General features: G+C 44.3%; 1 protein-coding gene across 2 annotated transcripts in view; it reads right to left on the minus strand.

Annotated features, from left to right (window-relative positions):
- LOC106573547 (tropomyosin alpha-4 chain) overlaps positions 1-7,754 on the minus strand; it is a 29,620-nt gene extending 21,866 nt beyond the window's left edge. The window contains exons 1-2 of one of the 2 annotated variants that reach the window (XM_014148680.2): positions 7,375-7,751; positions 2,810-2,935 (exon numbers count right to left, since the gene is read on the minus strand). In XM_014148680.2, the coding sequence (XP_014004155.1) occupies positions 2,810-2,935; positions 7,375-7,488 (240 nt within the window). In that variant the 5' untranslated portion in view covers positions 7,489-7,751. Of the gene's footprint in view, positions 1-2,809; positions 2,936-7,374 lie in introns of both variants that reach the window. The other variant, XM_014148682.2, reaches the window with a different exon arrangement.
- Between the last annotated feature and the right edge of the window lie 9,246 nt (positions 7,755-17,000).

A 17,000-nucleotide genomic window follows, 5' to 3' on the forward strand; every position in this document is an offset into this window, starting at 1 on the left:
CCACATTGGCTTTTCATTTTTGAGGGGCAAATACAGGCAAATATATTGATAAAAGTCACCTTATCCTAGAGAGATTTACACAGTTATTATTGTTTTATTTTTTTTATTTAACTAGGCAAGTCAGTTAAGAACAAATTCTTATTTACAATGACAGCCTACCTCGGCCAAACCCAAACCCAGGCAACGCTGCGCCAATTGTGCGCCGCCCTATGGGACTTCCAATCACAGCCGGTTGTGATACAGCCTGGATTCAAACCAGGATCTGTAGTGATGCCTCTAGCACTGAGATGCAGTGCCTTAGACCGCTGCGCCACTCGGGAGCCCAAATCAAAATGGCACACCATGGTAAGCCTACACAAAACAAAGACCTTATTTTAAGTGTTTCTAAAATCCCTTAAAGGCAAAGTGATTGGTGGAGAAAGCGATTGGAGCCATTTCCTTGTTTGACCGCTAAGTTTTATGGTTATTATCCCACATACTGTGGTACTCTATGGGAATGAATGAAATTGTGCAGTATTTCAATCAAATGTTTCAAGGACAAAATTACATCTATTTAAGTATTTTTGTTGTTGTATTGGAGACAGTAACATTAGTAATCTAAATATGTTTTACTTTTAAGACAATTTTTGCTCACATAATATAATTTAAAAGTATGCAATAGGATGTGTGTAATATAATACATGCAAAAACAAATGTAGACATTAATACATTCATTTCTATTACTTCCAAAGTATCTTTTACAACGGTGGAAGAGTGCCAAGATGGAATCAAGGTTGTTTCAACACATCGCCCCCATCAGTCATCTAGTGTGTATATATAAATCATTGATCCCAACAGGTGGGAACCATTCCACTAATGCTTAATATTGTAAAGGAGCTGATTGCGGACTACAGGAAACGGAGGGGTGAGCACGCCCCCATCCACATCGATCGGGCTGTAGTGGAGCGGGTCGATAGCTTTGAGTTCCTCGGTGTCCACATCACTAACAAATTAACATGGTCCACACACACCAACACAGTTGTGAAGTTGGCACGATAGCACCTCTTCACCCTCAGGAGGCTGAAATGATTTGGCATGGGCCCTCAAGTTCTACAGCTGCACCATTGAGAGCATCTTGACTGGCTGCATCACCACTTGGTACGGCAACTGTAAGGCCATACAGAGGGTGGTGAGTACGGCCCAATACATCATGGGGGCCGAGCTCCCTGACATCCAGGACCTCTATACCAGATGGTGTCAGAGAAAGGCCCCAAAAATTGTCAGAATCCAGCCACCCAAGAAATAGGCTGTTCTCTCTGCTACCGCACGGCAAGTGGCACCAGTGCTGCAAAGTCTGGAACCAACAGGACCCTGAACAGCTTCTACCCCCAAGCCATAAGACTGATAAACACTGAGCAAATTTTAGGTCTTGTGAGCGGAATTAGTTTTTAAACTTCCAGCAAGTGTTTACAGTGAACACTGAGGATGTACCCTTGCAGTTTTAGATAGTAGCCAATTGGCTATTCTGGCTATTTGAGCATAATGATATACAGTGCATTTGGGAAGTATTCAGACCCCTTTACTTTCTCCACATTTTGTTATGTTACAGCCTTATTCTAAAATGGAATGAATGTAATGTAAATGTAAAATGGATTAAATAAATATTTTTCCTACTCAATCTACACACAATACCCCATAATGCCGAAGCGAAAACAGGTTTTTAGAAATGTTTGCAAATGTATTAAAAATGCAATCAGGCCTTCATGGTCGAATTGCTGCAAAGAAACAACCAATAAGAAGAGGAGACTTACTTGGGCAAAGAAACACGAGCAATGGACATTAGACCGGTGAAAATTTGGCTTTTGGTCTGGAGTCCAAATTTAGATATTTTTGGTTCCAACCGCCATGTCTTTGTGAGACGCGGTGTGCTCAGTTGGTAGAGCATGGTGTTTGCAACGCCAGGGTTGTGGGTTCGATTCCCATGGGGGACCAGTACGGAAAAAATGTATGAAATGTATGCACTCACTACTGTAAGTCGCTCTGGATAAGAGCGTCTGCTAAATGACTAAAATGTGTAAATGTAATGAACGGATGATCTCTGCATGTGTATTTCCCACTGTAAAGCATGGAGGAGGTGTTATGGTGTGGGGGTGCTTTGCTGGTGACACTGTCTGTGATTTATTTAGTATTCAAGGAACACTTAACCAGCATGACTACCACAGCATTTTGTCACTACCACAGCATACACCATCCCATCTGCTTTGGGCTTAGTGGGACTATCATTTGTTTTTCAACAGGACAATGACCCAACACACCTCCAGACTGTGTAAGGGCTATTTTACCAAGAAGGAGAGTGATGGAGTGCTGACTTGGCCTCCACAATCCCCCGACCTCAACCAAATTTAGATGGTTTGGGATGAGTCGGACCACAGGGTGAAGGAAAAGCAGCCAGCAAGTGCTCAGCATGTGTGGGAACTCCTTCAAGACTGTTGGAAAAGCATTCCAGGTGAAGCTCGTTGAGAGAATGCCAAGAGTGTACCAAGCTGTCATCAAGGCAAAGGGTGGCTATTTGAAGAATCTCAAATACTTTTTTGGTTACTACATGATTCCATATGTGTTATTTCATAGTTTTGACATCTTCACTATTATTCTACAATGTAGAAAATAGTAAAAATAAATAAAAACCCTTGAATGAGTAGGTGTTCTAAAACTTTTGACTGGTAGTGTACTTAACCCACGCCCCCAACCTCCTCCTAGTCCCCTTCCTCCAATCACCACCCAGTGGGCGTGTGATAGGGGCTCTACCCAGGGTGCTTTGCTGCCCACTCACGTCTGCGGCGGTCTTCTCAGACTGTTCCAGTTTCTCCTGGGCGTCTTTGAGGGCCTCAGAGTATTTGTCCAGCTCGTCTTCAGTCCCCTTCAGGTTCTTCTGCAGCCTCAGCAGCTCATCTTCCAGCTAGAGCAGGACAGATGTTGGTTAGTTAATAGTACACACAGTTAGCTCTCTCTCTCACTCTCTCTCACTCACACACACACACACACACACACACACACACACACACACACACACACACACACAATTCACACATATTAGCTCTCCTGCATGCACACATGCACAAACATTGGTGTCTTTTCTTCTTTCAGTATATTAGCTTACTCATCTTGCTTTCCTATATTTCTATTATGATAACTCTTATATCACCGTTTTATCAAAGTTAAAGGATAAAGTCTCTTGAAGGAATCTTCACATCAACTTAAGGTTTTTAGTATCAAGTTTCCATCGTATGTTGCCGTTCTTGTTTATCTTCTTTAATGAATTAATAAAATGTGAGATTGTGTTTCCAATTTTCTATAAGAAAATATGTTGGTATGGGTAGGAATGAGTATGCTTTGTTCAGTTCTGTGCTTCAGCTACACATCTAGCTGTATCTGTAACGTCTGCTTCCAACTCACACCCACAAACACGTAGATCCCCTGAACGCAGCTCACTTTCCAGCCCACTTTCCAACTCACACCCTCAAACACCTAGATCCCCTGAACGCAGCTCACTCTCCAGATCCCAATCACCTAAATTCTAATCACCTGTTCATACTCCTGTATGTCATTATCACGCACTATTTAGTTCAGTTCTTTGCACCCCATCACTGTGAGGTGTTGTTTGTTTTGTGACACGTCTTTCCCGCGATTTACTCCGCCCATGTATGAGAGATTTTGCCTGCCTCACTAAAGACGCCTTTTGCCTATTCCCTGCCTGTACTTTAGCCAACGGCTACAGGACCACCATCGCTATGTCAAGGCTGAGAAGAGTGCCTTTCACGTTACCACAGTAACCTTCCTAGGGTTCGTGCTGACACCAGGAAGGGTCAACATGGACGAAGGCAAAGTCACGGCTGTGCTTAACTGGCCCAAACCTGCCACCGTAAAGGAACTACAACGTTTCCTAGGATTCTCCAACTACTACCGCCGGTTCATTCTGGAACTGCAGCAACACAGCCGCTCCTCTCTCAGCTCTCACCAGTCAAAACCCGTACCCTCTAATGGACCGACACCACCCTTACTGCATTTGAGACCTTGAAATGCCTCTTCACCTCTGCACCCTTCCTTAGGCAGCCAGATCCTACCCTTCCTTTTGTTCTGGAGGTGGATGCATCCGAGGTCGGCGTGGGAGTGGTTCTCTCTCAGCGTATCGGGACACCTCCCAAATTACACCCATGTGGCTTCTTTTCCAAGAAACTGTCACCCGCTGAGAGGAACTATGATGTCGGGAACCGAGAGCTCCTCACCATTATGCTGGCTATTGAAGAGTACGCCACTTGTTACAGGGAGCTCATCACCCATTCCTTGTCCCCACTGCAATTTGGAGTACTTAATTAGTGCTAAGAGGCTCAACCCCAGACATGCTCGCTGGGCACTCTTCTTCACCCACTTCAACTTCACCGTCACCTATCTGCCCTGCAAGTAAAATGTGAAGGCTGATTCCTTATCCCGTTTATTTGACACCCCTTCCTGTAACCCAGCTCCCGAGCCAATCCTGCCTCCATCTTGTGTCGTGGGACCCATACAGTGGGAAATTCAAGCAGCCATCCAGAAGGTCCTATACCACGACCCAGCACCTCCCAACACCCCTGCAGGCAAGACCTATGTTCCTGCATCTGTCAGACCCCAACTAATGCAGTGGTGCCATACCTCACTGAGTTCTGGCCATCCCGGAATCACCCGGACCACGGAGTTACTGACATGCAAGTTCTGGTGGTCATCCCTAACAGCCGACATCCGAGATTACGTTCTTTCCTGTCCCGTCTGTGCTTGGGCAAAGAGCCCTCGCCAACTAGGCTCGAGCCTTTACCTACACCACACAGACCATGGTCCCATATCACCATGGATTTCCTCACGAATCTGCCGGACTCTTCGGGCTTCATGACTATTTTAGTTGTAGTGGACCGGTTCTCCAAGATGTGCCGACTCATCCCCCTTCCGCATTTACCTAATGCCATGGAAATGGCTGAGTGCATGTTCCAACAGGTGTTTCGTCTGTATGGGATCCCGGAAGACATTGTTTCAGATCGGGGACCATTCGAGTGGAGTCGCTTTCTAGCCTGGGCTGAATACGCACAGAACTCCCTCGTGCATTTCTCACTCCATCTCACTCCTTTTCAGTGTGTCCTCGGATACCAACCCCCCATGTTCCCATGGGAGACAGAGCCTGGAACTGTGCCTACCGTTGATAAGAGGTTTCAAAGGAGCGAGCAGGTTTGGGAGACCGCACATCGGCACCTCCATCAAGCTTCCCTCTCACAGAAATGGTTCTCTGACCGGCGTCGCTGACCTACTCCACTCTTCCACCCTGAGCAACATGTGGCTCTCTACCCGTGACATCTGGCTTCGTGACCCCTGCAAAAATGTCAGTCCCTGGTTCATTGGTCCTTTCAAAATAACACACCGCATCAATCCTGTCACCTACCGTCTCCAGTTGCCCTGCCCCCCCCCCATTTGACGTCGGCGGTGCACCGGCTTATTCCGTCCGAGCCCTCCTTGACTCCAAGCGCCTGGGTGGTCACATCCACTACCTGGTGGATTGGGAGGGGTACGGACCCGAAGAACGGTCCAGGGTCGCCCGGCCAGGACATCCTCAACCCGGCCATGATCCTGGCTTTCCACCGTAACCATCCTGACTGCCCAGCTCGAGGCCCATGGAGGGGTGGGTGGGGTACAGTAACGTCTGCTTCCAACTCACACCCTCAAACACATAGATCCCCTGAACGCAGCTCACTTTCCAGATCCCAATCACCTGGATTCTAATCACCTGTTCACACACCTGTATTTCATTAACACACACTATTTAGTTCAGTTCTTTGCACCCCATCACTGAGGTATTGTTTGTTTTGTGACACGTATTTCAGAGCACTGTTTTTCTTGCGATTTACTCCTCCCATGTATGAGAGTTTTTGCCTGCATCACTAACGACGCCTTTTGCCTATTCCCTGCCTGTACTTTAGCCTATGGATTTCCTGTTATCTACCTATTGCCCGACCTCCCGGGCTACGTTACTAGCCTTTTCCCTGCCTGTACTGTTGCCTTTGGACCACCTGTGTATGGCCTGCCGCTGGACCCAACTACCTGCCTCCACCTGTGGTCCTTTTCAATAAACACCTGCTGCGCCCTTCACTTGAAACCAGCTCCCTGTCTCCCATCTAAGTAGTAAGAGTTCCCCTCTGTGCCTGTGGGGCTCTGAAGTGCTGATAATCCTGCTGGATTCCACACGGCCGATCTCCTATTGTCTAAAAATACAGCTGCTATCCTTGGTTGACACTGTTCTCTAAGGCAATGGAGACACATGTCAGGCACTTGGATGGACTCCCGTACAGACGCCCTTGGTCTACCAGTGGTCCCCAGCCAGGCTCCTCTGCTAAAGCTATACCTCTCCAGAGCCCCATCACGAACCTCCAAACTCGGGTGAATACGATCTGGGGCCTGGGTCTATCTCTGTGGCTGTGGAATTGTAGGACCACGACCACCACTGGGCTTATCCTGATTTGGGCTGAGCCTTGTCAACAGACCATCCATCAAGACGAGGCTGCATCCAGCACCTATTTGTCCTTTTTTAAATACATTTTTTTCAGTTGGCATCAGTTTAGTCCAAGCCTGGGGGATAAAGTACTCAGATCATCATTCATCTTTGGACTATGTAACTAAAACCATAATCGGAGGTTATACTCTATATGCAGCAGCGGATAGCTGTGTTTTATTGCTCTTGTCAAGTCCCAGTGGTACTGTGTGTTGTCCATTGAAGGAGTTGTCATCCTGTCTTCTTTCCCTCCCAAGGCTGCTGTGGGCTGTTGGTAAGGAATCTTTCCTCATAGGTCAGCGTCTTCCTCTTTCATGAGTAATTTGTTGATTTAACCCAACCTAAACACTTTTACACTGAGCTGTGCTCTGATCAGCTGCAGACATTACAGGCATATGCACACTGGAGCCACTTTGATTCTTTCATCAACTTTGACTTGGTCTCACATCTTCTATTACAATTCCCTAACAATACATTTGCTAACACTGTACATCTTTGATTTAGGTCCACACTTTGATTAAACATATTTGCATTGGATTAATTCAATAAACTGTGTGACGTGTTTACACAATTTTCTCCGAAATACATCTGGTATGGAACAAATGTTTAGATTGGCTTACACAGGGTAGAGCAGTATGAGACATCAAAGCCCGTACATGGTTTGAATTTAAGCATTATCATCATCCAACTCGGATATCTTGTGATATCCCTTTATGAACATAGCTTTTGATGAAATCCTGCACTTTATCCTTCTGTAGCTAAGTGCCATTTTACTGTATCAACTGAGTGATGTTTCATAGATCCATCGGCATGTCTCTTTCTCAACTCACCTGCTTGCACTTGTCCTCTGCTGCCTTCTTGTCGGTCTCAGCCTGCTCTGCACGGTCGATGGCGTTCTCCTTGTCCAGCTTCAGCATCTGCATCTTCTTCTTGATGGCCTCCATAGTGCCTGGTTAGAGTGCGCCTACTGAGAAGAGAAATGTAGCTGAGAAAGTTGTTACCCCTGTAGTTTGAGATAGAGCCTGTCCTATGCAGTAATGGAGCGACTACTAGATCCTGAGTCCACAAGTCAGAGGGCTAGAGAAACAGACAGAGGTAGAGGGAGAGCAATAGAGTGAGAGACAGAGGTTGCAAGCGCGGCACAGAGGGATGCAGACTTGAGCCTAGGGCTGCTGTCAATGCTTTAAACTCCCAACCAAACCTGAGTGTAGTCTCCAATGCTTCCCTCTCCCTTCCTTCTCCCTCCCTCCCTCCATCCCTCCACTCACCACTCTGCCCCCCTCACCAGACATCCACCCACCCCACCACCCAATCAAACCACTCATACGAGGCCTTTCTAAGGAATGGCTTGGACCGCTGTAAACACTCACTTACACAGCAGCTCTCAGCCAATCTCCTTATTTGGGTTGCTATGTTTTCACAGAAAAAAGACAGATCAGACAGGAGAGAGAAACACAGGGCCTAATTTGACATTTGACCCTATGGATGGAAGAGTTGGCATATGACGCTTAACACACCGCTTGTCCTGCTCAAGAATAGGTTTGGCTCTGTTATGGGTGAGCCATAGAGAGAGAGAGTTAACAAGTTGTGATTGCTTGGTGAAGATGTCTGTTGTTGGACGGTCCATCCAAGTCACTAATAAAGGATGCTTAGCAGCTCCACATACAACAGAGGACAGATAATGAGTTTACGTTGATGAAGTTTCCCCTCACCAGCTGATATTAGTTGGAATGCCAAGGTTTTGAGGTGTGGATGAGGGGATCAGATGTCCTGTTGATGGGAGAGAATGGAGAATAATGTCTGCCATTGAAATAGGAAGATATACGCAAATAAATATGATTCTTATTATTGATTGACATACATCTACTGTACTGGAGTATTAAACATATCGAACAATTCAGCATTCTGCTACCAAACACCAACCTCTGAAAGATATCGTTTTGCTTTGATTTCTGGACACCTGAAATTTGAGTTTGAGTCACAGAGAACTGTGGAGAGGTTTGGGTTATAGGGTGTGGAAAGATGTGCAGGAGGTAGGGGGGTCCCCCCTAAACCTGGACCCACAGCCTGTCTGTCTTCACAGTTTAGTAGCATACCAGCTGCACTAAAACTGTCTATCAATAAAGGGCATTGCCCGCTGACTAGCTGTGGGAAACCACTACAACAACAGCCTTTTATCGATTGGCTTTGCATCTTGACACATGCCAACCAGATTCTAGTGAGGAACCTGATCTGATTTATAAGAAAGGGTTTTCACTTTCAGGTGTGCCAAAGGCATCCTACCTGCCCCAACTCACCTCATTCATGGAGCAGTATTGTTTACAGACACATCAGCTGCTTTGTTTACAGACACATGGCTGACACTGAGGTGAAAAGTTCATATTTCGTTCATATCGTTCATATTTCCTCTGGGCAGTGTGAAGGGAGTTGGCCCAGAAAATCTCACTGGGGATGAAGGGAAAAATGTCACACCATGTGCCGTCCAGCCTGCCTGTCAACCCAGGCTAACGGCTTTATCATAGAGGAATAAGTAGTTCAAATCCATAACAATCATCGTTTGATATCATCGTTTGATATCTGGCAAAGACCATTTGATGATAGGCTGATATAAAAAAAAAATGGATTTATAGGGAACAAGTCGTTTCTGATGTTGCATGTAAGCACTTTAAGGTATCCCCCCCTAAGTAAACAAGTACTTTTACTCAGAGGGTCTTGTCATAACGAATCTCATCCACTAAGGACTGAGACGTGAGGAATCCAAATCCATAAGGAATTCAGAATTTATCCAAGGGAATATTTACAGTTGAAGTCGGAAGTTAACATACACTTAGGTTGGAGTCATTAAAACTCATTTTTCAACCACTCCACAAGATTCTTGTTAACGAACTATAGTTTTGGCAAGCTGGTTAGGACATCTACTTTGTGCATGACACAAGTAATTTTTCCAAGAATTGTTTACAGACAGATTATTTCACTTATAATTCACTGTATCACAATTCCAGTGGGTCAGAAGTTTACATACACTAAGTTGACTGTGCCTTTAAACAGCTTGGAAAATTCCAGAAAATTATGTCATGGCTTTAAAAGCTTCTGATAGGCTAACTGACATAATTTGAGTCAATTGGAGGTGTACCTGTGGATGTATTTCAAGGCCTACCTTCAAACTCAGTGCCTCTTTGCTTGACATCATGGGAAAATCAAAAGAAATCAGCCAAGACCTCAGAAAAAAAATTGTAGACCTCCACAAGTCTGGTTCATCCTTGGGAACAATTTCCAAACACCTGAAGGTACCACGTTCATCTGTACAAACAATAGTACGCAAGTATAAACACCATGGAACCACGCAGCTGTTATATCGCTCAGGAAGGAGACTCGTTCTGTATCCTAGAGATGGACGTACTTTGGTGCGAAAAGTGCAAATTAATCCCAGAACAACAGCAAAGGATCTTTATGAAGATGCTGGAGGAAACAGGTACAAAAGTATCTATATCCACAGTAAAACGAGTCCTATATAGACATAACCTAAAAGGCTGTTCAGCAAGGAAGAAGCCACTGCTCCAAAACCGCCATAAAAAAGCCAGACTACAGTTTGCAACTGCACATGGGGACAAAGATCATACTTTTTGGAGAAATGTCCTCTGGTCTGATGAAACAAAAATAGAACTGATTGGCCATAATGACCATTGTTATGTTTGGAGGAAAAAGGGGGAGGCTTGCATGCCCAAGAACACAATCCCAACCGTGAAGCACGGGGTGGCAGCATCATGTTGTGGGGGTGCTTTGCTGCAGGAGAGACTGGTGCACTTCACAAAATAGATGGCATCATGAGGTAGGAAAATTGTGTGGTTATATTGAAGAAACATCTCAAGACATCAGTCAGGAAGTTAAAGCTTGGTCGCAAATGGGTCTTCCAAATGGACAATGACCACAAGCATACTTCCAAAGTTGTGGCAAAATGGCTCAAGGACAACAAAGTAAAGGTATTGGAGTGGCCATCACAAAGCCCTGACCTCAATCCTATAGAAAATTTGTGGGCAGAACTGAAAAAGCGTGCAAGCCTAGAAACCTGACTCAGTTACATCAGCTATGTCAAGAGGAATGGGCCAAAATTCACCCAACTTATTGTGGGAAGCTTGTGGAAGGCTACCCGAAATGTTTGACCCAAGTTAAACAATTTAAAGGCAATGCTACCAAATACTAATTGAGTGTTTGTAAACTTCTGACCCACTGGGAATGTGATGAAAGAAATAAAAGCTGAAATAAATAAATCACTCTACTATTATTCTGATATTTCACATTCTTAAAATAAAGTAGTGATCCTAAGACAGGGAATTTTTACTAGGATTAAATGTCAGGAATTGTGAAAAACTGAGTTTAAATGTATTTGGTTAAGGTGTATGTAAACTTCCGACTTCAACTGCACTTGTTCTTGTAATGTTTTCTTGCTTCTTTGTTGTGGCATTTTCTCCTCTTGAGAATAAGACATTTCACTGCTGTTTAGCTCACACTGCAATTCTGCATGGATGGATGCCACTGGAATTTCCTGACTACGGAGCCCATTTCTGAATGTGGATTGAGAACTAGAAGGATCACATATCATAGCTATTCAAATATGTGTTACAACTGGCTTCCTCTGTCCCTTCCCTGTCTGTCTCCTCTGTAGGAATAGGCCTGAATTCAGACAGGCAATTGGATGGACAGTATGCAGCTGGCACCAAATACAGTGCCTTCTGAAATGATACATACCCCTTGACTTATTCCATATTTTGCTGTGTTACAGGTTAAATTCCAAATGAATTAAATGTATTTTTTTCTCTCTCACCCAATAATGAGTAAGTGAAAACATGTTTTTAGAAAATGAAATACAGAAATATCTCATTTACATAAGTTTTCAGACCACTCAGTCAGTACTTTGTAGAAGCACGTTTGGCAGCATTTACAGCTGTGATTCTTTCTGGGTAAGTCTCTAAGGGCTTTCCACACCTGGATTGTGAAACATTATCCCATCATTCTGGTTGTTGATCATTGCTATTCAACCATTTTCAGGTCTTGCCATAGATTTAAGTCAAATCTGTAACTCAGCCACTCAGGAACATTCACCGTCTTCTTGGTAAGCAACTCCATTGTAGATTTGGCCTTGTGTTTTAGGTTATTGTCCTGCTGAAAGGTGCATTCATCTCCCAGTGTCTGGTGGAAAGAAGACTGAACCAGGTTCTCCTCTAAGATTTTGCCTGTGCTTAGCTCCATTCCTTTTCTTTTTATCCTGAAAAGCTCCCCAGTCCTTAACGATTACAAGCATACCCATAACATGATGCCGCCACCGCTATGCTTGATAATATGGGGAGTGGTACTCAGTAATGTGTTGTATTGGATTTGCCCCAAACATAACACTTTGTTTTCATGACAAAAAGTTAATTGCTTTGCCACATTTTTTCTGTATAACTTTAGTGCCTTTTTGCAAAAAGGATGAATGTTTTGGAATATTTTTATTCTGTACAGGCTTCGTTTTTTCACTCTGTCAATTAGGTTAGTGTTGTGGGGTAACTACAGTGTTATTGATCCATCCTCAGTTTTCTCCTATCACAGCCATTAAGCTCTGTAACTGTTTAAAGTCACCATTGGCCAAATGGTGAAATCACTGAGCGGTTCCCTTCCTCTCCGGCAACTGAGTTAGGAAGGATGCCTGTATCTTTGTAGTGACTGGGTGTATTAATACACCATTCAAAGTGTAATTAATAACTTCACCATGCTCAAAGGAATATTCAATGTCTGTTATTTTTTTTGCCATCTACCAATTGGTGCCCTTATTTGCGAGGCATTAGAAAACCTTTGTGGTTGAATCTGTGTTTGAAATTCACTGCTCAACTGAAGGACTTTACAGATAATTGTATGTGTGGGCTACAGAGATGCGGTAGTCTTTCACAAATCATATTAAAATACCCTAAGGTAGATTAATTAGCATAATACAAAAATCCCCATAAAAATCTGTCAGTTTAATCTAGAGATATCTGTTTTTTTTGCATTGGATGCATCTCAATTCACCTCATACGCCTATGACGCTCTTCCACATCTGCGGTGAAAGGTGACAGAGCTATAAAGGTGTGTGTTAGACCATGAAACATCCCGAAAAACGGTCTTCTAACAAAATCGTCTGTAGCTTCCGAACTATTATGACCCCTCTGTGGAAAGGTGAGACTCTCACAAACACGTAAATGATTATTTTGCTCAAGGACGCCCACAGGCCTCACAAGACTCGTTTGAAGGTCCCCCGTACCAGTTGAAAAAGTTATGGAAGTACATATGGAGTCTATTTAGTGCTAAAAATAAGGAGTTAAATACATAATAAATGTTTCCTGATCCTTCTTATACCTCTCAAATATAGAACAGACACTTCAGAACAAACTTATTGTTGCACACAGTGTGTCCGGGCTTATTATGTGATTTGTTAAGCACATTTTTACTCCTGAACTTATTTAGGCTTACCATAACAAAGGGTTTGAATACTTATTGACTGAAGACATTTCAGCTCACATTTTTTTCTTGATTTGTAAACATTTCGAAAAACATAATTCCACTTTGACATTATGGGGTATTGTGTGTAGGCCAGTGACAAATGTAATCCATTTTAAATTCAGGCTGTAACACAACAAAATGTGGAAAAAGTCAAAGGGTGTGTCACGACTTCCGTCGAAGTCGGTCCCTCTCCTTGGTCTGGGCGGCTTTCGGCGGTCGACGTCACCGGTCTTCTAGCCATCGCCGCTCCACCTTTCATTTTCCATTTGTTTTGTCTTGTTTTCCCACACACCTGGTTCACATTCCCTCATCAGACTAAATGTATATTACCCTCTGTTTCCCCCATGTCTGTGTGTGGAATTGTTCTTTGTGTAGGGTGTTACGCTACAGGCTGGCTTGCGCTAGGTTTGTTTCAAACCTAGGTTTGTTTGTTTTGTTTAATCCGGTTCATGTTACCGTGGTTGTGCATTGTGCTGCCTCGCCTGTGCCTTTGGGCCAGGGTGTATATTAAAGTTCTCCTGTTATCACCCATCTCTGCTCTCCTGCGCCTGACTTCCCGGCAACCAGTCACTCACCCCGTTACAGGGTGTGAATACTTTCTGAAGGCAATGTAGGTTGATGGGGCCTCAGAACACTCTGGATCCAGAGATCAGAAATACTTCTGAATATTTCATCATGTTCCCTCTCTCTGTGGCAGAAACTCTGGAGCATAATTTAGCGCTTTTAATATGCTGTCCCACAGTTCCAGGCCCGCCTTCTGTTTCAGAAGAGAAGCCACAGAAATTATTCAAAAGATGTTAGACCAATATGAAATATTTTGCCAACTGAGTTTGAATAGCTGGTACTAGTGTATGGTTTTGATTTATAACCATGAATTATACTGGTCTGACGTAAGTAATGGGGTGCGTGTGTAGGAAAGGGGGGAGAGTTGTGATGGAATTGATGGATATTCATTCTGGCATTGATTAGGAATCTGCACGGCTCTAAACAACTCTTAGACATACATTTGTTTTCATAATTTTATCTGCTGATCTTTTTCTCTCTCAAGAGGAAAGGAATGTCACATCCTGACCAGTAAAGGGGTTATTTGGTATTATAGTTTGGTCAGGACGTGGCAGGGGGTATTTGTTTTCTGTTGTTCACGGAGTGTTTGAGTGTGTGTTTATGTAGAGGGGCGTTTGATTTATGTATTCCGGGGTTTTGGTTTAGTTCTATATTGTATATTTCTATGTTTAGGTATTTGGGATTGGGGGCTTCAATTGGAGGCAGCTGTGTATCGTTGCCTCTGATTGAAGGTCCTATAATTAGGAGTATGTTTGTTTTGGGAATTGTGGGAGGTTGTTTTTGCACTGCTAGGGTTTGCCTGCAAACTGTTATATTGTCGTCCGTTTGCTTGTTTTGTGAAGTGTTCGTGGTTATTTAAAATAAACGTCAAAATGAGCACTCAACCCGCCGCGCCTTGGTCCATTCACTACAACGGCCGTGACAAGGAATCCTACTCCTACCATAACCATAAGATTTTATGACTGGTAAACCTATATGAACAAGTTAATTTCCACTATTTAAACAATTAATGACAATGTAGTTACACTTCTCTCAATTTTTAAAACAGTCATGCTTTCTCGGTCTTCTTCCGTTTCATAATGTTGAACACAAAACCATGGAGTCATGGCTCTCATTCTCTCCCAGTCATAGAAATGAAAGCAGGCCTGAACTACACCTCCAGTTCCATTCATCACCTTGTAATCCCTCCTATCCCTCTCTCTGACTCTCTGACTATGACTCATCCTGGACAGTAAACCACCTGGTCTCTGTTACTAGCCATGATGTTCTCCTCTTCTATAACACACACACACTTGTTGGAATTATGTCATGCACCCCCCCCCCACCTGTCAATGTACTTATGTTTGGATCGCATTTAGCCAATCAGACATGAGCTCACCTATGAATTTCCCCTTGAGCACTAGGGCAAGAGGATGACGTCATGTAGCATGGTACACTTGCAGAATAACACAAACACATATTTGCATACACTGTCACAAACATTCACCAGCATACAAACACACACACCTGTGTGACTCAACCTTTGCTCACCTCTCATTCGAGGACAAAGCCTGTTCCTGTGCATGTCATCGTGTGACAACTATAGGATCCCAAAACAATACCTCACCATCATCTCCTTACTCTCCATAGAATTTCTAAGCAAACAACTGGAGGCAGGGCTTTCTCCTATAGAGCTCCATTTTTATGGAATGGTCTGCCTATCCATGTGAGAGACGCAGACTCGGTCTCAACCTTTAAGTCTTTATTGAAAGCTCATCTCTTCAGTAGGTCCTATGATTGAGTGTAGTCTGGCCCAGGAGTGTGAAGGTGAACGGAAAGGCACTGGAGCAACGATCCGCCCTTGCTGTCTCTGCCTGGCCGGTTCCCCTCTCTCCACTGGAATTCTCTGCCTCAAACCCTATTACTGGGACTGAGTCACTGGCTTACTGGTGCTCTTCCATGCCGTCCTTGGGAGGGGTGCGTCCCTTGAGTGGGTTGAGTCACTGACGTGATCTTCCTGTCCGGGTTGGCACCCCCCCCTTGGGTTTGTGCCGTGGGGGAGATCTTCGTGGGCTATACTCGGCCTTGTCTCAGGATGGTAAGTTGGTGGTTGAAGATATCCCTCTAGTGGTGTGGGGGCTGTGCTTTGGCAAAGTGGGTGGGGTTATATCCTGCCTGTTTGGCCCTGTCCGGGGGTATCGTCGGACGGGGCCACAGTGTCTCCCGACCCCTCCTGTCTCAGCCTCCAGTATCTATGCTGCAATAGTTTATGTGTCGGGGGCTAGGGTCAGTCTGTTATATCTGGAGTATTTCACCTGTCTTATCCGGTGTCATGTGTGAATTTAAGTATGCTCTCTCTAATTCTCTCTTTCTTTCTTTCTTTCTCTCGAGGACCTGAGCCCTAGGACCATGCCTCAGGACTACCTGGCCTGATGACTCCTTGCTGTCCCCAGTCCACCTGGCCGTGCTGCTGCTCCAGTTTAAACTGTTCTGCCTGCGGCTATGGAACCCTGACCTGTTCACTGGACATGCTACCTGTCCCTGACCTGCTGTTTTCAACTATCTAGAGACAGCAGGAGCGGTAGAGATACTCTGAATGATCGGCTATGAAAAGCCAACTGACATTTACTCCTGAGGTGCTGACCTGTTGCACCCTCTACAACCACTGTGATTATTATTATTATTTGACCCTGCTGGTCATCTATGAACATTTGAACATCTTGGCCATGTTCTGTTATAATCTCCACCTGGCACAGCCAGAAGAGGACTGGCCACCCCCCATAGCCTGGTTCCTCTCTAGGTTTCTTCCTAGGTTCTGGCCTTTCTAGGGAGTTTTTCCTAGCCACCGTGCTTCTACACCTGCATTGCTTGCTGTTTGGGGTTTTAGGCTGGGTTTCTGTACAGCAGCACTTTGTGACATCAGCTGATGTAAGAAGGGCTTTATAAATACATTTGATTGATTGATTGATTGATTGATTGATTGATTGATCACAAAATACTGAGTCACAATGCTCACTTTACCCCCTACTGGAGACTGAATGGGCTGTAGGCACGTCACCAACCATTGCAGGACAATTACAAGGTTTAGTCTATCAGGTTTGGTCTCCAATGTTCACATCATGTCCACAATTCTTGATTTGTTCTGATCAGAAGACAATAATCCAGATAGGACAATTCTAAATGACAGAAACCTGTTGCAAAAGTTTAGATGGGCTTATAATGAGCAGGAGGCATAGAAACAGTAATCTGATCACTCACTCGTGAAGCATTGAAATCACTGGAGAGAGAGAGATTGTTTATTTCACTTTTGTTTATCCATTTTACTTGCTTTGGCAATATAAACATATGTTTCCCATGCCAAAAAAGCCCATTGAAGAGAGGGAAAGATAGCGAGAGAGAT

The sequence above is a fragment of the Salmo salar genome, chromosome ssa16 (genome assembly GCF_905237065.1).
Source record: "Salmo salar chromosome ssa16, Ssal_v3.1, whole genome shotgun sequence".
Classification (NCBI taxonomy): domain Eukaryota; kingdom Metazoa; phylum Chordata; class Actinopteri; order Salmoniformes; family Salmonidae; genus Salmo; species Salmo salar.